Source organism: Coffea arabica, chromosome 1e (assembly GCF_036785885.1).
Source record: "Coffea arabica cultivar ET-39 chromosome 1e, Coffea Arabica ET-39 HiFi, whole genome shotgun sequence".
Lineage (NCBI taxonomy): Eukaryota > Viridiplantae > Streptophyta > Magnoliopsida > Gentianales > Rubiaceae > Coffea > Coffea arabica.
The window spans coordinates 52,928,706-52,952,964 of record NC_092311.1 but is presented as its reverse complement, the minus strand read 5'-3'; the positions used below and the strand labels follow the sequence as shown (position 1 = coordinate 52,952,964).

At 38.3% G+C, this 24,259-nt stretch overlaps 3 protein-coding genes and 1 pseudogene across 6 annotated transcripts; 2 read left to right on the top strand and 2 right to left on the bottom strand.

The window, feature by feature from the left end:
* Positions 1–45: 45 nt before the first annotated feature.
* Positions 46–4,320, bottom strand: LOC113715475 (fructokinase-1). Its single transcript, XM_027239687.2, has 6 exons — positions 3,625–4,320; positions 2,604–2,854; positions 2,157–2,448; positions 1,326–1,478; positions 554–915; positions 46–453 (listed from the first exon to the last, which is right to left on the bottom strand). Exons 1-6 carry the CDS (start codon positions 4,060–4,062, stop codon positions 363–365), a joined length of 1,587 nt encoding a protein of 528 aa, XP_027095488.2. The 5' UTR covers positions 4,063–4,320; the 3' UTR covers positions 46–362.
* Positions 4,321–5,985: 1,665 nt separating this feature from the next.
* Positions 5,986–10,325, bottom strand: LOC113715463 (iron-sulfur protein required for NADH dehydrogenase, mitochondrial-like). 2 transcript variants are annotated; one of them, XM_072063875.1, is made up of 8 exons: positions 9,868–10,325; positions 9,637–9,775; positions 8,988–9,110; positions 8,680–8,777; positions 8,202–8,328; positions 7,588–7,667; positions 7,082–7,207; positions 5,986–6,540 (listed from the first exon to the last, which is right to left on the bottom strand). In XM_072063875.1, the coding sequence occupies exons 1-8, from the start codon at positions 9,892–9,894 to the stop codon at positions 6,370–6,372; spliced, it is 891 nt and encodes a 296-aa protein (XP_071919976.1). In that variant the 5' UTR covers positions 9,895–10,325; the 3' UTR covers positions 5,986–6,369. The 2 variants fall into 2 exon arrangements, with proteins under 2 accessions (XP_071919976.1, XP_027095471.1); XM_027239670.2 differs by having other exon boundaries at positions 7,582–7,667; positions 9,868–10,322.
* A 3,292-nt stretch (positions 10,326–13,617) lies between these two features.
* LOC113715412 (probable myosin-binding protein 4) lies at positions 13,618–18,619 on the top strand. Of its 3 annotated transcripts, none has more exons than XM_027239614.2 (4): positions 13,618–13,863; positions 14,349–15,697; positions 15,928–17,407; positions 18,189–18,619. In XM_027239614.2, exons 2-3 carry the CDS (start codon positions 14,485–14,487, stop codon positions 17,382–17,384), a joined length of 2,670 nt encoding a protein of 889 aa, XP_027095415.1. In that variant the 5' UTR covers positions 13,618–13,863; positions 14,349–14,484; the 3' UTR covers positions 17,385–17,407; positions 18,189–18,619. The 3 variants fall into 3 exon arrangements, with proteins under 3 accessions (XP_027095415.1, XP_027095409.1, XP_027095402.1); XM_027239608.2 differs by having other exon boundaries at positions 13,619–13,863; positions 14,357–15,697; positions 18,199–18,619; XM_027239601.2 differs by having other exon boundaries at positions 13,619–13,863; positions 18,199–18,619.
* Positions 18,620–18,724: 105 nt separating this feature from the next.
* Positions 18,725–20,800, top strand: LOC113696230 (cytochrome P450 94A1-like; annotated as a pseudogene).
* The last annotated feature ends 3,459 nt before the right edge of the window (positions 20,801–24,259 follow it).

Here is a 24,259-nt window from a genome sequence, read left to right as displayed (position 1 = left end):
TTTAATAACTGGTAAATACATATAGTTTTTTGAGAACCGCCACAATAATAATAATAAAGTCAACTATTAATCCAGGCAAAATTGTATACTGTTAGATAGTAGAGATTACAGCCCCGATACATTACGGGAAGCTTTTCATTACAGTGAGCCAAATTGAAAGGCAAACATACTCGGTTCTACGAACCAAAATCTTTCAAGGAAAAACCATTAGCTGCTGCTGCTTTCCCCGCTCCTAACATGGTACATCCATATCAGACTGCAGAAAGAAATTGAATAAACTGCAATGCCTAAGCCAAAAGAAATCCTTTTAATCACAAATCCAGATTCCAAATAGGAACAATTACAAGGAATGTTAGCAAGTTTCATCTGCTGAGAAGATATTCAAGTTCCTCCATGTAAATTTGACAGAGTACATATCCATATGGAGCTCCACCTCCTACGCCCTTTTGTGACCTGGAAAAAGAGGAGCAATCAAGATCTGGTCTCACGAGAAGAATCAATTCGCTGTTTCTGCATAGTTTGCATTCTTCACGATGGTACAACCCTTTCTAACCTGACGTGTTCGAGCTTTTGTAACATTTCCAACGCCACTTTTTCCAAGCATAAACGACTCAGCCGACCATTGCTCCCATTTATGACCATATTTGAAAGCAGTGTTATCTGCTCTACGTCCAAGTCTTTATCAAGTAGATCCATCCAAAAACTATCATCCTCGTTGAGGTCTGATCTCCTTACTAGTTCTATTACTTGCTCCAGGCTTGCCACATTCCTACCAGCACCACAGCCCATTGCAGTTGCAGCACCCACTGCATTTGCTATCATCAGCGTATGGACCAAAGGCATTTTATGTATAAAACCAAATGCTATTGCAGCCACAAAACTATCTCCGCACCCCACTGTGTCAATGACATCTACCTGTTGAAGACCAAGTTGTTAATTTAGCATTAAGTATGTAACAGGTATTTCCACTCAACTAAGGAAGATTCTGATGTCAGTAAAATAGAGAGACAACAAAACAGAGGTCTCGCGAGGCAGTTTCTTATCAAATAACTAGCCTTACAATCGTGAAACTACCAATTTTTCTCCCCTCTATTATTGCCTACAAAAATGATCTAGTGGAGGGTGGAAAGCTATGTGGTAAAAGGTATTTATAATTCTATTTATAATTTCAGAGATCAGAAAACATATATTGTAGCTTCCTAGGTTGTTGAATGTCCCCTTTTCCCTCATTTCCTCTAAGAGCATCCTACCATCAGGTCATGAAATGAAGTTTCATTAATATTCGCGCCAGATGCTCTATAACAGGAAGGACTACAGATTGATACCTTGAATGCAGGAGAACAAGATATGCTAGATGTTGTAATTAAAAGTGAACCCTTTGCGCCCATTTTGATAATAACCCACTTCATGCGGGTCCCTCTCCGAAGCAACTCTTGTCCTGCCAGAACTGGGTTCCCAATGCCAGTCAATGATTCAGCCTGCCACATTATTGTCATGAATAACATCCAAAAGCACTATTAAAAGGAAAACATTAGAATTGGAAAAAGACCATAAGGAAAAAAGGAAGGTGAAATAGCAGAATTGAAAAATATGCCCACAGCAACTTAGAAGTTATTAAGATGTTGAAGCACAAACTTAAAAATAAATAGAGTACACAAGAAAACAGGACAAGCAAGCACAAACTTAATATCTGTTCTGCAGTCAAAAATAAATGTCGAAGATTACCAACTGAATACATAAAACTTGAAGAATCCATTTTAAGAAACTGCTTAGTCAAAATGCTTGCTTCCTAGGGATCTTGAGAGTTTCTTAAACACTGAGTAATAACCAAATAGTTCGACCAAAAAGTAAGATTTAGTCTCCCTTGAATCAAAAAACAAAAAAGTAGTAACAATAACAATATTATTAACAATAAAAAAACAAAAACCTCATTGAATTAAAAAATGATGCAAGACAAAAATAGACTCTCAAGAAATAAACAGGAGATGAACGAACAAGCTTGAAGTCAAAGATGAGGTTCCTGAAAGCTGCACAAAATTTCCCTCATACTTTGACAAGTAATGCAGAGGCAAACCAAAAATACATTATTCTACTTTGTACAAATGGACACATAGAAAACATAGCTGCAGCGATAATGGATAAGTTATCAGCCCAACCTCCTCAGAAGTTAACAGAAGGACATCACTCATTCTTAAGAACTTGCTAAGTGCTCTTTGTTCATCAGGCGATCCTGAATGAAGCGTCTTCCCTCGTGGTCCAGGGTCAAAAAAGACTGAGGTTCCAACTTCAACAGCATACTCCAAAGCAGAAACAAGCAGGCTAGGGGCAAGCTCATCAAAGCCGTAACCATTGCAGAAAAGGATTTTTGAGTGCTTAATAGCCTTCTTCGCTTCAGGGGATAGTTTTTTCATCCAAACAAAAGCAGGCTCATTGCTGAAATCTGCTCGACTGAACCCACCCCCCCCAAAAAAAAAAAAAAGGGAAAAGTATTGCCCATCATTTTTTGAAATGTACAGAACAGAGAGAAAAAATGAAAGAAATAAATAAAATACCACAGCTAGTAAATCCATAACCAAGAATATATTATGACGATATTGTCATACCTGCAAAAACCATGTCTTTGCATAGGGTCCACCAACACCCAGCACAAAAGTGTTTCATAGGCTGCACTTGCACTGCTAACTTCATCATTCTCTCCATCCATCCTAACTACACTAATACCCTCGTCTTCAAGGACATCCAGGAGGAATTGCCCATAGATTTCATCACCAACATGACCAATTGTAGCACAGCTAAGACCAAGTCTTGCCGCTGCTATTGCCATATTACAGTTGCCACCAGCTTCCCAGTTTCTCTGTGAGGAGAAAGCATACATAAGGTAAAGCAAACACAAGCTACAAGAATTATAAAAATGATAGGGTGCAAGTAGAAGAACAAAACTGTGACAGGAATTATTACGTCTCATCAATGCACGGGCACTGAAACCATAAGAGGAGCTCATAATTTACACAAATGGAACAGTCAAAAGACTCTAAAATGCATTTACTTTTGGAGCTTTGGAAAAGAATAACTACAAGCAGGTCCACAAATTTCTCAAGAGCAGAATTGTTCAAAGCTCCAACTAAAACTTTTCCCCTTCAAACTGAAATTTGGAATGCTTTATTATCTGGAGTTACATTACGATGAAAAAAATTAAAAGGCAGTCCCCAGTGCCTAGAGTCTTAAAAAGAGACCTTTTCAGGGCAATGAAAAAGATAAACCATGCTGATGAATTGCAAACGAAAACCGTTAATTGCTTGTATTCAGACAGATAAGACAAGCCTCAATTACATAAATCAAAGACAAACGCATAAACTGCTACACAACAATTCGCAGAATACCAATACAATACAGCAGAGGAGCCGACAATACACTTAGATCGGCGCGAAAAGTACTAATTGTCTCTCCTGTTTTGAAAAAAAAAAAGAAGCACTGAATAAAGGTTATAGAGTCCGTAAACCCACACAGCAAAATTTAAAAATATATAAAAGAAAAGTCCCACAACCAGTTTCCCATCCCATAAAAGAAAACTATTATTTAAAAAAAAAACAGAGAGAGAGAGAGAATACTAATAATAAGAAGAACCTTATCAGGAGGGGATTTTGATACGTCATCCAAGTAAGCTTTACGTTGATCGAGAGGCTTGGGAGGCAATCGAGGAACATTGAGTACAATGTCAACGCAGAGGTTACCTAGAGTTGCGACGTCGATTTCCTTAATCACTCCGACATTCCTTAGCCGCTCATCGTCGTCGACGTCGACGTCGAAGGAGGAGGCATTATTACTGTTGCAGAAGCTGAGGGAATTAAGAGGCTGCTGCTTGGGAAGAGGGATTTGAATACCGGCACTGCAATTAAAGATTGAGCAGTAATAATAAGAAGAAGAAGAAGGGATATTTCTATTGGAGTGAAAGAAATGGTTGGAGGTAGGGTTGTGAATGGTGGTTGGATAAGGAGGAGAGAGGGCATAATTAGGCGGTGGAGGGATTGGGGATTTGAAGGATATGGCGTGATGCAGATGCATTCAGGTTTTTACTACTACTACCAGTAGCGGTTAGTGCTCCCTTAGTACTACTAGTAGCAAGTCACAATCCTAGAAAATACTACTACTCCTACAGTCCTACTACTAGTAGACAGACCCCCAAGGGAAGCGAAGGGAAGGGGAGTAGCAGGAACTTGGATTATGATACAGTAGTATTTGAGCAAACTGCAGAGGAGGCGGCCCAGCCAGGAGTGGAAGGTAAATTGAATCTGATGGGACGTTGAAGATGGCAAAGAGGCCAGTGACGCTCCCGAGTCCCAACCGCTCTTCTTATTATTATTATTTTTTTTTTGTCGACGGAGTGGGTGTCCGGGTCAATTCCGTAAAAGCGGCCCGACTAATCCCACTTCGGTCCGGCCCGGCCCAGCACCCTAACCAGACCTAGCACATTAGATGCACGGAAAAGCCGATGTTGCTGCGGAGGTTCGACCCCAGGACCTGACGGTCCCGAGGAAGAGGCGCCAACCACCAGCCCATTCACGTGGGGGCTCTTCTTATTATTATTAGCTAGGGATAATTTCAGAAACCTCGAGAGAGGTTTCTGACAATTTCATTTAGTACCTTTAAAGTTTTCAATATTACACTTAACTCTCTTGATCCTATAAAATGATCATATAACCTTAATATATTAATATTTTTCATGTAATTAAGTAATACACTCCTAATCTTGTGCATGGGAATGCACCGCACAATTAAATATTTAATGGAAACAACACTAATTCTTTTATCTTTTATAACTTAGATTGAGATTTTAGAATTTACGGATTGATGGTAGCAGTGGGCATGATGATAGTGGTACTAATTTGAGATGTAGGTATATGAAAGGTTTAAAATAATAGAGATAAGGGTTGAAAATAGATTTGAAATTTTGTGCATATTCTATTTTTTTTTAATCAAATTTTATAACAAAGTAAAATTAATTTCAAAATTCACGTGGACAGTTTGGGTTATTCATTCAAAAATTTGACCACTGAATAGTTTTTGTTACCAAAATGATAAATTCAAGGGAGATATGTGTTATTTTTAAAATTTCAAGGAAACTAAGTGAAATTGTTCAAAACTTGAAGGGAGGTTTCTAAAATTATCCCTATTAACTTACGGCAGCCAGCTCCCCTTACTAGTCTAATTTCTTTTTTAAATTTTATTTTTTCTTTTTCTTCTTCTTCTCTCTTCCTTTTTTTTCTGGTGGTGGGGTGGGAGGGGCAGCCAGTAAGGGGGGGGGGGGGGGAAGATTGGAAGAAAGGGTCCATATAACTCAAGTTGATAATTTGACAACCCAATACAAATCCCATTCATTCACACATTCTTGATCTCCAAAAAAAAAAAAAAAAACCTGCTAAAAATTCCTTTTTTCGCTCCTTTCCCTAAGGTTATGTTTGGATTGCATTTTTCATCATTTTTCATGAAAAAATTACTGTAGCGATTTGATATATGTGAGGGAAAAAGGTGATAGGGAAATGTGATCACGGAAAACGACAATATTTTCCGACGAAAACAAACAATCCAAGCAAGCCACCTTTTAGCCTTTCCTCTTTTCAATTCTTAGTCAATATTATATTATATATAGGCTTGGCTAAGAAGATTGAATAAAAAATGCCAAAGTGTCACGGAGGGCGGATGGTGTGATTATAAGCCCTCTCCTAGTTGAAGAAACGAACCTAAAACTCCTTTTGACCATCCTTGTTGAATTTATTATATTCCCGGGAACGATCATCCATCCCACTGGCATTTTAGGTCTCCATCCCTCATTTCTTTATTAGTATTTATTCAAATAAAGCAAAAAGGCGCATATTATTAGTATTAACTTTTGAGGGATCTGCTAAAATGACCGGACGAGTCAAAGAGATGTGTACTAATTGATCCAAAGCTTCTTGTTTATCCGAGAAAAGTTTGGAAGGCTGGCTATTTCACATTTATGTACTCGCGATTCTATTCATCTCAGTAGTGTGTCTTGCATTTATTTGACAAAATGTTAAGCAAAACGACGTGAAGAAGATCAAACAAAATGAGTTGAAAGAGAACTTAAAGGCCGTATCACCATTTTGCCCGCCCGAGACTTGCAGCAACCTTGCAATAATAAGCTGCACTTTCAAGCAGCTGCAGCAAATGCATAATACAACCACACCTTTGACGGGATTATACATGTTTCAGTTTCTTCTTCCCTGAGATAATTAACCACAACAGCAGCGGCCCATTCCCAAGTCCGGCTTTCACCACCACCCGATGTTCCCATCTCAAAAGCTGTCAAAAAGCACAAAGTTGATGTTAAACAGCAGCTCACTGCGACCTCTACAGTACTATCTCTGGTCGGAATTGCTGCTCCTTGGCCAATTCGTCAAGTATATTGGCAACTTTCTCGGCCACATCACCGTACGCATGCGAGACTACAGATTCAGGGTCTGATACTACAATAGGAACACCTTCATCAGAACTGCTTCTGATGCCAACCTCCAACGGCACCTATAAAGATGAAATACAACAGATTAGAGCATTAATTAAGCAAAATGTTTGTAGTTTGAAAAGAATCTCATGAAAAATATGCAGCCTCAAGGAGAAGCAAAGGAGGAGGATATTTAGTGCCAAAAAAAAAGAGGACAGAGAGAATTAGAAGCAGGTCAAGATATCACCAGCTACCATATATCAGATAGCGACGGTTCAACAAATTAGCCAGTAGTACAAAAATTCTGGGAATCAAACACTAACCTACCTCTCCAACACAAAAAGAACCTTATTGAAGTAACGACAGAGCGTGTTTTACTTGTAGACTAGGTGGTTGGGCCATAAACAATGATTGGCAGAGGAAATTGTTCAGCTATCTATATGATCAAACTTACAATTTTTCATCCAACAGGTACAGGAAGTCCTAATTTCAGTGCCCAAGACAGAACAGGGATAACACTTGTTATATTATTCTGAAACGATTAAACAACATGCTTATAGGAGGGTGACCTGCAAAACTATCCGAACACCCTAACAAGCGACACAAAAAACATCCAATTACCTCCCCCAGAAACTGCACACCCATTTCCTCTGCTGTTTTGCGCGCCCCTCCCTTACCAAAAATATCCGAAGGTTCTCCGCATTTGGGACATTTAAAATAGCTCATGTTCTCCAAGAGTCCAAGGATCTGTGAGATGAGAACAAGGTTTTAAACAGTTAGCAGTGAACAGCATCTGGGACAAAAGAAATATAGTGTGTGTGTGCGTGCGTGCCAATAGCTTTTGATTGCAGAAACTAGTCCTTCTGTATTTGTTAATTCTCCCATCATGCCCTGTTTTCTGAGGAGAAGCAAAACTCTAATAATCTGATCCAAAACTCAACCATGAATTGACATGCACAAGCATACAGATCAAAAGATTGAAAACCAGGTATGTTGAACCTGGAATGTTATTGACTCTGGTCTTTAGATAGCATTCAATTGTGAACCTATGTGCTATCGTAAACACACTCAAAGCATAAAAACTTTTATGGGAATACAATTTGCTCAAAAAAAGATCATACTGGTACATTGACTTGAGAGAACATTTTCACCCCTCTTCGAGCATCCAGTAGTGCAACATCTTGAGGAGTTGAAACAATTACTGCTCCTGCAAACAGAACAAAGTAGTTCCAGATTATCAAGGAATACAGGTACATTTCAAAATTATCAAAGCAAACACCTCACCCCCCCCCCCCCAAAAAAAAATCGAATTCAGATTAAGCATAGAATTGACTTCAAATGGTCCATCATCTGAAAAGTGGAATTTGCAAGGAAAAGTTCTCCTGAAAGAGACATGCTGAAAGAGCATGGTTCTCGTTTTAAGTGCCTATAGTTACTGCCAGAATATCCATACTGGGTAAGGAAGAAGTAATGCTGACGAAGCTTAACATATTTGACTAGAAAGCAGCATACTGGAAATATGTATTTGAAAGTTAAATTTGCTCAACAGGTATTACAAAAAGGAAGCTTTATTATACTGAGATGAACGAGCAGCAATTGAGATTATGTTATTCAAAACTTACAACCCCAGCATTATTCTAGCCTGAGCTGCAACAGGCTTCATTTCGACATCCTTCAATCTCTTGCTATTCCAGCATACTACAAAAATGTAAGACCAACTTCCAACAAACTTGTTAGGTACCTGACAGTTGCAGCCTCTGGGAAATAGATATCTGAGCATCACCAGTACCAGGGGGCATATCAACCACAAGAACATCCAAGGTTCCCCAGTTAACTCCCCTTGTCATCTGTTCAAGAGCTTTCATAACCTGCAAGAGTAAGCATGAAACTGATGAAAATATTCAAGGTTCTTGAAGGATGTAACTGTAACCAAATCAGTGTAAACAGATAGGCAGAAGAAATCAGAAATTCACCTCCAGTATAAATAGCAATTCTGAGGAAGAAAATAAATAGGCTTTAATTAACGTAAAACAGAATATAACCGATGAATAAGTGGACAACACAAGGGAGCCAAAAAAAGTGCAGCAAAAATTGCAAAGGGGAAAAACTAAAAAAGGAAAAGTACAGAAAATAAACCCCCCCCCCCCCCAAAAAAAAAAAAAAAAGAGATTCAGCAAACAATCTAAAATGCCAAGTGATACAACAGTGTAACATGATACCATTGGACCCCTCCAAACGATTGCTGCACCAACGTCAACCAGAGATCCCATTGACATACATTTCACTCCATGGTTTTCAATTGGAATCATTTTCTTATCTGTTAAAAGAGCATACCAAAGAGAAGTTAGAACACATTATCAGCAGGCGGAAGAATAAAAATAAAACAAGTATCCTAACTTCTCTAGATAGTTAGTATCAAAACCCTCTTTTAGATAATTAACCATCACTCTAACTGAAATAAGATAGTTCCTCCCACTTAGGAAAAATTAAGACAGTTCATACAATTTCAAGGAATTCAAAGCATCACCTATACTAACTTCAGGCTTTCCCCGAAGTCTCATCATTAGTGGAATTGACGGTCCATATACATCAGCATCGAGCAACCCAACTTTAAGTTGACACTTCTTGGCAAGTGAAACAGCTAAATTAACTGTACGGTCAAGCAAACATAAACATCTCAAAAGAGGTCAAATTGGTAGGAAGGAATACAAGCGAAGAAGGCATGTTTTCATTGTCATCACAATTTTGTAACCATGCACATGACTTAATCAGTTAGTGCAACCGTAAGAACTAAGAATTTAAAAACAGATGGCAAAATACACAGAAATGCTTCTAATATCGCTGTCTGTTATGCCACATTTGCGTTTCCAATATGCATCTCCAATTTATATGATCTGTCTTAAGATATAGAGCTAACATGCTAAAATTCGCTATACTCAGAGGTGCAAGTGGAAAAATATCCTACGTTAATTTTGTTTTTATCATTTTTAGATTGTTAACCCTGAAATCCTATCCACTGCATACTTCTTCAAATGACTAATCCCGTATAGTGTCAAAAGCAGACTTACTTCAGTTGTTTACCCTTCGACGGAAAAAGGAGTAAAACCTTGGTACAAAACCTAACCTTCTATTCAAGAAACTACATCAGAGACAACAGGGAATCGTTTGAGAAATACCAGCTGTAGTGGACTTGCCAACACCGCCTTTCCCGGAAGCAACTGCTATGATGTCCTTAATTCCATCGATTTTGAGGTCTTTGGCATTTGGTCCCTTCCCAATTTGCACCGAGAAATTCCTCACACACCTTTGCTTCAGCTACAGTGGCATAAGAAAAGCAATCATATGAATTTATTCATTCATTACAAAGCACATGAAGAGAAAAACAATCACAATCCCCAGTCACCTACAGTTAAATATCTTGATAAACCCTTCATGAATAAATAACGCTTTACTAAATATAAATCGAAAAGAGGAAATTAATCCCAAGAAAGAAGAAAGGAAGAAAATTTTATCAGAAACCCGTTGTAGATTTTAACGGAACATGGGTGAGGTATTGGGCTGTTGGAAAAGAACGAAACTCTTTTTCCACAGACCCATCATAGAAAGTCCACACCGGACCAGGCCGAGCAGTAATCACGTAGTAATTAGTACTAGATCAAGTAGGAGGCCTTTTTGTTTCTTTTACGCGAGGCCATAAATGATTCATTTGTAATTTTCTCTTCCCCCCAACTTCTTTTAAGGGATTCCCTTTTTCCCACCTTTTCTTCTTTCTCTCTTTTTTTTCTTTTTCTGAGCTTTTATATAGGTTTGGAGGTGAATTTCCAGAACAGATAAATGCACTATTGTATTCTCTAAATTTTTCAAACAACAAAAAAAATACATGGGAGAGTTCTAAGATGCTCTCTTTGGTCAATTGGACGGAAGCCCCAGTGATTTTCCCTTTCTCTTCTTTCTCAAGACGACAAGCGTGGTAGCAACCAAGGGACAAAGCAATAAGAATTGACTAGGCAATGCCATTCCATAAGTACTATTTGGCCTTGCGTTCCTTTCTTCCAGTCTTATTGATTCAATTTCATAATTCACCCAACAACCAAAAAAAAAAAGGAAAGAAAAATGTACCTTGAATCTGGGCTTGGGGATTATATGGAGAGCTTTAATAGGTTTGTTAGTGGTTGAGGTTGAGCTGACTGCTAACCGATATACTTAATTCATCTTATCTGCTGCTCATAATTGTTGAGTTATTGCAAATAGATGTACTACTACTTAATTTACGCACAGCAATTTTTTTTTTTTTTCGGACACGACAAATGTTGTATAACCTAATCTATTCTACACTAAAGGGGAGGGGGGCGGACCTAAGGAGGCCCAAGGATAACTCGGAGGGGACTAAACTACCACTGGACCAAACGGGTGCATAACACACCCGCCTGGATTTTTTGAAGCAAACCACTTAAATGTGGCATTTTGGTGGGAGGCAAGGGCTGGTGGTTTTAATTTATGCACAGCAGAACTAGGAATTTTTCACACATTACTGCTGAGGGTAAAAATTGAGTAGTACTTGTTAATTGATGATGCGTGAGTTAAGACTGCAAATGAGTCAAGTTGAATCAAATCTTGATCTAATCAAAGTCGAATTCAACTCAATTTTATCAAGTTTGAAATCGAACTTGAACTCCACAAACTTTCAATATAAAACTCGAGCTCGAATTTATTGTCAAATTCAAGTGTAGTTGAATTTGAGTTCTAAAACACTCAGAACTTAAAAAAACAAAAAATAGTTTATATTTATTTTTTAATTAAAATAAAGTAGTCATTTTTTCTTAATTAATAAAGGAAAATATTAAGAATATATATGTAATTATATTATTAAAATAAAAATTATATAAAATATATATATTAGTTTGTATTTATATTTATATTTGAGACAACCTGCAAGTAAACTAACTAAGTTTCTTAATTAATAATGGCCTCGATGTTAGTCGAATTTGAATCGAATTTTGACTGAATTGACTCACAAACTATTTGCTTTGTTTGCACAATTGAACCTCTTTTGTCATAGGAAGCGCTTGGGCCTTAATTATTGGTAGAACTAGAACCTATACTCTTTTTATAAGAAGGAAAAAGAAGACATCATCGTCGCAGTCCATAAATTTACTTACATGCATAGATACATACATACGTGTGTATACACGCACTTTTGTGTGAATGAGTTATCGGTTTGTCCTATCATTAATATGAGATAATTTCACATTTGTACTTAATCAATTGCATTCATAGCAGAAGCAGAAATTCGTACGTCCTTATTTTCTCATCACGTGGATGCATTAACTAGCGGATGATTGAATTTCCAGAGCCTTTTTCGTCTTTATACACCTATACATATTCTTATGCCGAATATTTTGAATTGCTCTTGTTATTAAACAACAAAATTCATCATAAGAAAGCAGCAGTGCATTTAAAACTCTTCATAATAAAAAAAAGGGAAAAGAGTCCCATTGGCCCTCTAACTATTAGTCAGGTGAACTTTTGGTCCCCCAATAATTAAGAGTCAAATTTTAACCCTCGATCTATCGAAAGTGTAAAAAGTTAAACCTTCTGTCAAGTTTAGCTGTTAAAACTAATGGAAACCAACACCACGTGAGATGCATGCCGAAATACAAGGGGCATTTTAGTTCAAGCTGTCATCCACTTAGTAAAAAAGAGTAAAAATCAGTTTAACTTAATTGTTGCCTTCTACCATTCTCTCTCCCTCCACCGCAAGTGGTTGGAAGCTCCTGCAATTCGTCAACCATCATCACCAGTGCACATCTCTTGAAGCTTCCGCCGGGGAATTACAGGTTCCAAGAGGAAATGGTTGATTTTGAGCGATTTGAGTCGACGAGTGAAGGGGTTGGATCTGTTTCTGAGATGGGTTGGTGTTGATTTTGGCTGAAGTTAAGGTTTCTTGATCTTCTGGTATCTACCGGTTCCAAAAAGCTCTCTCTAGCCTCTGCCCCATTAGTCCACCATAATTGCCACATGATGTTCCCTCCACTCCTTCCTCACCAAATCCAACTTGGGCCGCCTCCTCCTTCCCAACTTCTCCTCCTCACTCCCCCCCCCCCCCCAAAGTCAATTCAAGAAATAATTAAGCTATTCAATCTCTAGCTCCTCTCTTCTGCTATCATGTCAAAGAAATTCATGTCAAAGAAAATGCTTCACAACAACAATAATGGAGCCAGTACATAGCGTGACGATGGTGTTCCTTGGAAGTTTTAGCTAAACTGCTGCATAAGTGGGGGTGATTCCGTCTAAATTCTTATGACTGTCAGAGCACGAAAGGTTCATAGATCTAAAGCTTGCAACTTTAGTAACCTACTATTGGGAATTGCTTAATTTATGTCGGAGAAGCTTTGCTTAAATCATACTAAAGCTTCAGCTGCCAGGGAGATTTTCTTCCTATAGCTTTTCGTTGGGGAAGAAATCCCTTTTTACCAAATAGAAAGTTGGTGGACAGACTAAAATGCCCTTCATATTTTAGCATAAGTTTCATATGGTGTTAGTTTCCGTCAATCTTAACGAGTGAATTTGACAGAAGGTCCAATATTTTGCACTTTCAATAAATCGAGGGCCAAAGATTTACTCTTAATTGTTGGAGGGCCAAAAGTTCACCTGACTAATAGTTAAAGGGCTATTGGGACTCTTTTCCCTAAAAGAAAGGACTCATGCATTTTGGAGATTCCAAACTTTACAATGGATAAATGGGAATTAAAGAACTTAAAAATCGTAACGAAGACCTTATAGCTACTTGATTAATACTTTCAAATAAAAATTTAAAAAATATATCATTTCACTTTTCACGAATATGCCACGTAGAAATAGATGTACATGTTGGTAGTCCATGATTGCAACTTTATGAGCACCCTTTGTATATTGCGTATTTTTTTTTCCAAGAAAAAAAATAAGAAAAACAAAAGGTGCCCAGTAAATTTACTTGGAAACCCATTGGCCCCGCCCACGCCTCCTTTCTCCGATAAAAAATTTAAAAAGTCAAAAAAGGAGAAAGTAAAAGCTTACACTGACAGAATAAGGAGGGGTTTTTTTTTTTTTTTTTCCCTTTATTTTCCCCTTATCGGAGCCTAGGTTTTAAGCAGCCGACTACAAAGTGGGAAACTGAAATTCAGTTGGTTTCAACGGTCAGTCAATTTCCGGGGCAGGGACCTCCATGTAATTTTTGCGGGATCATTGATTCATTTTTCATTTTTATCCGTTTAATTTCCTATTTTCCCCCCCACGCACCCCTCATAAATCATTATCATGACTAATGATGGTGATCGCCATCATCTGATGTCCATCACCTCCTCCTCCTCCTCCTCCTCCTCCTCCTGTTCCTCTTTCTCCATCATCAATTCCACCGTAACCAGGTTTGAATTATCTCCTCTATTGCTTTGTTTAATCTCACAATCGATTTTTATGTTGTTACAGTGCACAATCTTTCTTGAAGGAAAGTTCTCTCACTCTCTCTCTTTTTTTCTTTTCTTTTTTTTTTTTGCTTTAAGAATCTATCTCACAAATTCCACTTTCTTTCTGCCCTCTTGGGCTAATTTAGATATGGCCCCAATGTACATTGTTTGCATTAGTTCCCTGCAAATTTACTCGTGTATTTGATCCCCCTTGATTCATTTTGAACTGATAAACTTAGGGTTGCGCTTCTAATGATCACTCTTTGATCAACCTGCAATTCAAATTTTGATGCTTTTTGTGATATTGGTTCATGGATATAACCTTTTTTTTCCCCAGATATTAATACCTAAGTTTATGTTTTGGCTAGTGTACGACGATTGGGTACAATTCTTGTACTTGAACAATGAATTTAGGGTTGTCCTGACGGCTTTTATTTTCTTGCAAGGTTTACAGTGTGCCATCACACGAGGAATTGATTGATATTTGCTTGAGGAATCAGGACTTTCGGTGTTACTGAGCTCTAGTTACTGGTATGATCAAGTTGGAAACTTAATGTGATATCGAGATTTGTTCTCCTGAGAATGGCTGCCATGGGGAATTCATCTGTTAGGCTGAGAAATCATCGTAGATTTATGACTCTCTTAACTTCTGCAGCTTGTGAATGGTTCCTCATATTTATGCTGTTTGTTGATGCTACTCTGTCATATTTGCTAACAAAATTTGCGCATTACTGCAATTTGCAAACACCATGTCTGCTGTGCTCTAGGATTGAGCATGTTTTTGGGATAAATAAACATGGATACTATCGGAGTTTATTATGTTGCAATCACAGAGAAGAGATATCATCTTTAGTGTACTGTCACAACCATTGTAAACTTGCTGATGTTGATACCACGTGTGAAGACTGTCTCATGTCGTTGGCTAGGAGGAGCAAATCTAATTCAGAATCGTGCCGGTTTTTGGTTGCGAAACTAGGGGTAGATACTGACGAATCTGGTCTGAAGAGCCTTCTTTTGAACAAGAGTGTCATCTCTGATTCTTCAGGTCCAAGGACCTGCTCTTGTTGCAACAAGATATTAAGAGTTAAATCAAATGCTCAAAGGTTGCTCGAGGTTGCCCCAGTTGGATATGGTGCTTCTAAAGCCAATGTCAAACCTCCATTACCTCGTGTGCCAGGTCGTAGTCGTTTCAGCCGTCGTGATAGCCTGAAGAGATTAAGGGATAAGTTTTCAGGGCCATCGGCCCCTTGTCCTGGTGGGAGTACTTGTGTTGACTCTCTGTCTCACGTGGGTTACACAGAGTTGAAGATTACTTCTGATTCAGAGTCAGAGGTCCCATTTTCTGATGATGACGATGCAACTTCAACATCTCATGGAAACAATAATTTTGGGGCAGAATCTAACATCCAATTGGTTACAAGAAAAGTGCCTAAGGCACTAGCAGGTGATTCAATTCCAGTAAACCAGAATTGCCAAACTCCTGAACCACTGCCTTCACTTCTTGATCAACCCGTGCAGCTTGAATCAAGTGAGGCCAACCATGTTGGTCACTTGGAATCAGGTGCTTTTATGAAGCATGGTTTGGAAGAACTTAATTGGATACAATCCAATCCAAAGCCTACTACTTCTGCTGCATTGCCAGAGCTTGTTTCATTGGATGATATTCCCCAGTCAGTAGAGAAAGACAAGCCAATTGCTGCTTTCCCACAACCTTCCGACCTGTCTATACTCTCCGAGCTTCTTTCACTTAACAGTGTTCTTTCATCATCCAATGTCGTGAAAATTTCTGAGAAGTGTAAGTGGAAGTTATCTCTCTCTCTCTCTCTCTCTCTCGGTGTGGTTGTGCATGCGCCTGCATCTGTCTGCGCACCAGCATGGAGCGTGTTTTTCTTTGGGGGGGGGGGGGTGGGTGAGTGTTTTGCACTTTCATTCTGAATAGCTCCTGATGATACTCTAAAATCAGTTTGCTCAATGCATTTATCTTGTTGCATTTGGCTTATCTCTGATCTGGCCAATGGCTTACAGCGGCAGAGGCGACAGGCTGCAGTGTGAATGGGAACAGCTCACTTGCTAAGCACAAAATAGGAGCAGGATTTACAGATGATTGTAATCCTACAATGTCCAGGAATGTCAACTCAGCCAACAAATCAGCTTCTACTAATAAACAAAAACCGGAACCTGATGTCCTTGCAGAGCCACATAAAACCAATGATTCTGGAAGAGTAGAAGAAGCTCTGAGATCACCTTCACAAATATCTTCGTCGAATGTGGACCTATCACCAAAAGACAGAAGTCCCAGAGCTCATTGTGATGCCCTCCTAAAAAGTGATTCTTTGAGCTCTGATGCAATAGATATGGTTCAAATGGCTGCTGCATTGGAAAGACATGATTCTGATCATGAATCTCTGGATGGAATCAGTGTCAAAGAAATTGAGGGTGAAACTCTTCTTGAAAGGTTAAAACAACAGGTTGACTATGACAGGAGATGCATGAAAGCTATGTTTAAGGAATTGGAAGAAGAAAGAAATGCTGCTGCAATAGCTGCAAACCAGGCAATGGCCATGATCACAAGATTGCAAGAGGAAAAGGCAGCACTACATATGGAAGCGTTGCAGTACTTAAGAATGATGGAGGAGCAGGCAGAATATGATATGGAGGCACTGGAAAAGGCTAATGATCTTCTTGCTGAAAGAGAGAAAGAGGTGCAAGATTTGGAAGCTGAAGTAGAGATATATAGGAATAATATTTTAGAAGGACCTGAGATAGATTATCACTGTAAAGAAACCAGCAATGCTAAAGCAGAAAGCAAGACAGCTGAGAAATATCATCTGCTTCCCGTTGAAAATGGCGACATTGCCACTGATGATTCAAAATCTGACAATGCATTGAAAGGAAGTGATAAACCTAGACAGTTAAGTAACTCAGAGCTGGATTTTGAGGATGAAAAACTATATATTTCGCTTTGTCTGGAAAAGTTAGAGAAGAAGTTTCATCATATTTCTAGTAATTGGGTGCATATAAACTTGGCAAATGGCGAATATGCTGAACATGCAACCAAAAGGGTTGATGATGATGAGGAGCTGCCTTATGATACTCAAACTCAGATAAGCCATCAAAAAGGAGAGTGTGCATTGTCATTGCATAATGATTTGTGTGCACCAAATGGAATCTCTGGGGGGGATGTGTCTGCTAAATTAGTTCAAGAAAATCAACTTCTTTGTGAAGAAAGTGATTATCTGGATGTTAGCCAGGAAAATTTATCCACAAATGGAGGTGTAAGAAAATTAGATACCTTTGAGAGTGAATTTATTGACCTTAAAAGCAGGTTGGAAGCACTTGAGATGGACTGGGATATTATCAAGCATGCTTTGAACTCACTCCGGAATGGGAATGATGGATTGCAGTTTATTCAGGAGATAGCTTATCAATTACAAGAACTACGTAAAATTGAGTTCAAGAAAAGGTGCCTATCCATCCCTTGAGGCTGCTATGCCCCACTTGCGAAGTAAGTGATATCATGATACCGATATTCTGAGTTGCATATTCTGTTTAAGTACTAGGAAAGTATATTTTATGCATGAAGCATTATGCTTGGCTAATAATAAGTGCTAGGTTAACTAATGTCTAGGCCTGAAGTGTAATCTACCATCCCTGCCATAATGGTTGGCTAGGCTAACAAATGTTTACTTGTCTCCACTTTGTCCTGCAATGTGCCAGTGAGTACATATTTTACTGTTTCCAAGTATCAATTTATATGTCAGTGGATAAGTTATTCAGCAAAGATAGTGAGTCTAATTTATGCGATAGATTCTCGAATTAACCCCACAAAAAAAAAATTGTGCATCACATTATTACTTTTCTAGGCAACAAATCGGGTTACAAACACCATGGCATTCAAAAATTTTTGGCTACTAAATTGAAAGGTTTTGCATTATAATGTCATAGTTTGACTTTAAAGAGATGCATCGGAATCAAGAAGATGACAATTTTCAAAATTTATTGTCCGTGATGTTTATTCCTACTCTTCCTACAAGATTTCCTATTTTTGTTGGAACTCGAATGCAATTATTTGTTGGAATTATATATTCTTTTTTATATATATAAAATGAATGGATGAGATTTTACATTTCTTTTATCAATTTGGTCGCAAGATAACTGATTTTAATATGCATGCTTTGCCTTTATGAACTTCTCTGGTTGTTGGAACAAATATTACTGCAAATTCCTTTAGCTCTATATGCTTCTTGTTACAAAGTTTGATGTCTTCAAGAATCTAAGTTTTCCAGATGCATGCAGAATTGCAGGAGCTGGACAGAGAAACATGATCAGTATCATTGCTGGAATCCGTGACATACAGGATTTCAGTTACATTCTGGTCTGCCGTAAACACAAGGTTTGTTCAAAAGTGCCAAACTAAATTTTTATTAAAGCGAGGGATAGCTGGGATCAGGAATGTCTTATTTGAACGAATGCAAATCCCCAACTGCAATTTTGTTTTGTTTTTCCTGAAATCTGGGTAAAGCTTTGTTTTCCACGTTGAGCTGAATCGAAGTGTGAGTTTAGCAGGTTAATCATGTCTTTGATTTTAGAAAATTTTGTTGGGATCTATGTAAAGAGAATTTGGATATTGATCAATTTTACTGTGTATATGGTTTTAATTGCCTCCCAAAGTTCGGGCACTATGTAAATGCGGAAAAGTCCTCGGAGTAGTTTTGAAGTCGGGCTGATTCATTCAATGCACATTGTGTTGGTTTCTCCATTCTGAGAAGCTCCAACTGTTAGCTTCCTTTTGTTACCTGGATGTCATGCACGAAATTCTACAATGATATTTTGTCTGCTCCGTGGCCTTCATCGTGGTCTTGATTTTGTTCTGGGCAGTGGGGGTAGAAAGAGATTGATTGATACGATGCAAGTTCTGGTGCTTCCGTATGTGCTTATGTTCATATGTATTGAGAGTAGCTGTAGGTATCATGTTGGAGTTTGCTCAAGAAATGAGAGCTGATCTGGTGCTTACTAACAAATTAGGGCATATTATTGTACGGGTGAGAAGGAATGGAACAATGTCCGGTCCATGCAGATGCTGGCTGGTTCAACTGATGAACCGAAAATCGGTTGGGTGTCCGGTCCAAGCTTACTTAGAAAACCGACCGGCAAAGAATTAGTGAAATCTGGTCAACGCCACTGAAAATTTTTTCCCCCAAAAATAGCAATGACTAATTTCTCAGGAAAAAATGCTACTTGTAATTTTACTTCTGCCGTACGATAAGGAATTCAGTATACATTCCGTTGATTAGAAGTTATAATTGAACAGTTGCTATTTTGAAATTGTTCCAAAGGTTAAGGATTTGAGGTAATTTCTTATGCCTAATTAATTTGCCTTGCCATATCCAATGCAGATGTGCAGCATTGTGTTGCATTCAGAAGTTGAATCTTTTCCCTAATCCTATGATTGACATGAACGGAGTAAAAAACTTTCTAATAGCAACAAGAATAATAAGAATCTTAATCAACCTTGAAAATGCACAATTGACCATTAGAATTATTGACTCCAAGATCAAGAGATAAATTACTTCACATAAGTCCGAAGGTTGCAAGGTATTACACATGCAATGACGCAAGGGCAGAGTTAAGTTCCAAGTAGTGAAAGTTGGGACCCGAAGAGAGACTAGTGGAGACTTTAGCTAATAGAAAACTAAGAAAGAAATCCAGAAGAGTGGAAACTGGTGAAATTAACTAGACAATTCTGGCAATGATATAAATGCAACTATATATATATAAGTGGCTAGCTGCAGCAGCAACGCAGTGTAGAACCAATCATATATAACAAGGTAAACCATCCACATTGTTCTTGTACTACTAAATTTACAAACAATGTTGAACATTAAGATGATCAAAATTACTTTTACAAGCAAGTCCAGCTCTGGGCTCCCAAGATCACATCCAAGACATACTTGAGAGATTTGCATCTGATAACATCTGCAGAATAGCTTTCGGGTACGATCCTCAGCATCTGTTGCCATCTCTCCCAGAGGCCAAATCTGCGGCTGCTTTCGAAAATGCAACTCGGATTAGCAGGGACATATTCAGTTCGCCCTTTCCTTTGATTTGGAAAGTCAAGCGGGCCTTAAATATTGGCTCAGAGAAGAAACTCAGGTTAGCTGTCCATGAAGTTCGTGATTTTGCTAAGGAAATCATCAAAGAAAAGAAGCAAGAACTGAAAGAAAAATCAGAATTAGAATCGGTTGATCTCTTGTCGCGATGCTTCAGCTCTGGTCACTCTCATGGAAGTTTCGTGACCGATATCGCGATAAGCTTTGTCTTAGCCGGTCGGGACACCGCATCTGCTGCATTGACATGGCTCTTCTGGTTAGTGTTCAGCCACCCAGAGGTTGAAAAGAGAACTCTGGGAGAGATCAGAGAGAAGTATGAATCTCATTTTATACGAGACTGTATCCATCAGTTCCCGTGGATACGAAGGAAGCGGCAAAAAATGGATGTTTGGCCAGGTGGGACGGTAGTGAGGAAGGGTACCAGGGTTAGCTACCATCCTCACGCAATGGGGAGACTGGAGGCTGTGCGGGGGTCGGATTGGGAATCCTTCCGGCCCGAGAGGTGGTTGGAGAGGGATGCATTGTCTCCTGGAAAATGGAAATTTGTGGGTAAAGATTCATGTATAATTATCCTGTAATTCAGGCTGGACCCAGAATTCGTCTCGGGAAAGAATTGGCTTTCTTGCAAATGCGGAGGGTTGTTGGTGGAGTGTTGCGCCAATTCAGGGTGGTGCCCGCCATGCATGAAGGCGGAGCTGTGCCGGTGTTCATCTCGTGCCTGACTGACTTCCAAGATGATGGGCGGTTTCCCTGTGAGGACTCTGGAGAATGAATTTACGTTGAATTAGTAACAAGCAGGAAGCAGTCTGTGGAGTTATTTTTCTGGATGCATATGTTATACTAGTAATATATGTTAGTAGAATATTTATACGTCTACCTAACTACATATAATACTATTGTCATTAAGGTCCGTTTGTTTCGGGTGAAAATGTTTTCCAGGAAAATATTTTCCTAATTTCCCGTGTTTGGTTGCACAAAAGTTACTGAAAATATTTTCCTATGTAAAATATTTTCACTCATCTTATGGAAAACAACTTCCCTTCCAAACTTACTGAAGTTGTTTTCCGAAATGCATGCATCCCGCCTGTAGTATGTTCCAAACTTACTAAAAATAACTTGTAGTATGTTCTTTTTTTTTTAGTGTAAACAGGAGGACTCGAACCCAAGACCTCTTCCTTACACTCCCTCCCCCGTACCACCCAACCCAACCCAACCCTTCCCCTAGTATATTCAAAATAAAAAAAAAAAAAACCTCATCCTGCTCATCCTATGCTAGTAATTAATTATGTATAATAGGGACATTCTTTTCTAGAGAAACTTTCAGCAGTAAGAGTGCAAGATATATGTCACAATAAGCATTGCATGTGATTGATATTTGACACTAAATGACCAGCAATTTGTTTATTGCTTAAGGAGATATTTTTTATTCATATATACATTTCTCCAAGATTTTTTAAAGTTAAACAATGAGATAAATTTTCTTATTTTGTATGGGAAGAAGTATGTAGTTATAATGTGTAGAAAGTAAAGATAGAGATAAAAGTGAAAATATTTCAAAAGTTAAACAAACACTAGAAAAATGAAGTAAGAAAATATTTTCAATAAGCTAACCAAACACCTGAAAATGATGAAAGGGAAATGATTTTCATGGAAAATTACTTCCACGAAAAATATTTTCCCAAGGAAAATATTTTACTTCCAACCAAACAGACCCTAAGTGACTCTCCCCTTACTTACTTAGAATGATACAAATTGTATAAATGGATGTGGATAACTAATTACTATATAATTCTAAAAGGAAGAGAATAAATATGAATAATTAATTATAGAATTCAAAAAAAAAAAGAAAGATAATTAGAGAAAGTAAAGAGACGTAGATAAACAAACGAACAAGACATTGGGCCTGGATGCATCTTGGGTCTTAGATCTAGAAAACTTGTGGGATTGTTACACAAAAAGGATGAAAACGAAGATTTTGGTGGGCTTCATGTTACGTACGGTCGTCCATCACTCAATCTTTATGGGTAGAAATCTGGTGCTGAAGGTTAGCAACTCAGATCTTCTTCTCTAGAACCAGCCGCGGACCCCTTGAGGTCTTAGCTTTGACCAATAACGCAATAAGCAGTGTATTAATCAGTAGCCGCAAGTAGGAATGGATGATGACCTTTTGTGCGTCACGATCCAGCGTCATCAATGACGAATTGACCAGCGTAGTTGGACACGTAAACATCTTAGACTTGATCAATTTTTTTTTTCTCGATCAACCCGTAACTCCTACGCGATCCCGCGTGAATGGTCCAGCGATAGCACCTCCCACCGGTGACCGAGAGGTCCCAAGTTCGAGTCTCTGCTCTGCTGGATTCCTCCGCGCACATATCGTGCTTGGGCTGGGCTAGGGCGCCTGGCCAGGCCGCAGGGGATTAGTCGGGCCCCGTAAGAATTGACCCGGACACCCCCGTGTAGACAAAAAAAAAAAAAAAAACCCGTAACTCCTACACCAACCTACTACATTAGAGACCGCTCTAATCCTTGTGAGCGGAGGGTCTAACTGAATTAAGGGAGAAAATTCCAATTCTAAAATAAAGTAAAGAGGTGCACTAGTTTCAAATCTGGCTTCAAGTACAGAAGAAGTTTGAACCTTAACCTACTAAGTTTCAATTCATAGAGAGGAAGTTAAATTACTTGAACGTTTGCTCGGTATGCATGAAAACACCCCACTAAGGTATTGACCTGTATACAACCACTAAGCCAGCGGTTGGTTCAGTGGCCAGCACGAAGGGACTTTAAGTCTCTCTTTGGGCTGTAAATGGGATTTAAATCCCATTTACAGTAAAAAAAAATTCAAAAATTGTGTCATAACATTCCCTTATCTAGTCAGGCCTAGGGCTACTACTGAATCGAGTAACTTGACTCGAGTTCGCGATTGATCGAACTCGAGCTCGAGTTCTAGCTGCTTGATAGAAGCAACGGGTCGAGTTTAAGCTTCAATATTTTGCACTCGAAATCTCGACGAGCCTAATCGAGTTTTTTATAATATATATTTTAATTTTTATCATTGTGAAATGTCAATAATATCCTTATTTAAAATAATATATAAAATATTAATTTTTATTACGTGAGCTTGATGATTGAGCTCGAATAAGCTCGATTGAACTTGATTTGAATTGATTACATTTAATTAAACTCGAATTCGAGTTCGAACTCGAGTAACATAACGGCGAGCTCGATCTCGAGCTTAGTTATTTTACCTCGAGTCACTGCTCGAACTCGACTCGACTCGAACACAGCCCTAGTCAAGCCTCCTTAGGTTCTCCTGACCAGTATACGAATCAGGAAAGGGCACAATATGGCTGACGACCGCACTTGCGCTATCTCATCTTCTTCCCTGGTTTAGATTACACCCATTATCAAGTAGTAAGTACCAACTATTACACGTAATCTACTATCTACAGACACGCCATCTATTTATAAATTACAGTATAATAAATACTTATTCAACATATTTAGACGAGTTGACCGCTACAGAAATTTAAAGTTCATTAAAGGTAAATTAAGAGATAAAGTTTCTAAACTTGAAGTTAATGCAAAAGATGTTCAAGCTTAGAGGAAATTTATTCCCCTCGGTGTTTCCCCTTTTTATTTTTAAAATTTTTCCGACAATGGAGGACGGAACTTAAAGAAGTAGAGAGAAGGCAGGGGGCCTCTAAGCTTGTATATTTATTTCAAAACATTAATATCTGAACTCCTCCTTCAACGAGACATTTTGTAAACAATAATACTTTTAGTTTATTCGAATATAAGAAAAGTTTATTATAAACAGTACCTTAGGTAACGTTCAACAATTTTCATTTATGTTAGAAAATAGTCGCATTGTCATTCAACTAAATTGAATTAACTTTTTCTAGTGCAAAATCTAGGCTACATTGACCCAGCATCTAACTTCTAAAAAACTATATTGTTTGTTACTCCACCAAATAATTTCTCTATAACAAAATGATGCTATAATGATGCTATAAAGTTATACCTCGAAACTCATGTTTTTATGCTAAAGGCACAAACCACTTTTTTTAAGTATTAAAAAATGCATAGGCTTAAAACTACATTGACGTGTAATCGACTTTGAGAATCCTATGATGAATGATTGAATCTAACTGTCTTATTAGTCTGGTTACAAAAGAAATTTCGAAGTATTGGCTAATCTAAAATGATAAGAGTATGGACAATACCTCTGTCATTGTTTGCACAAA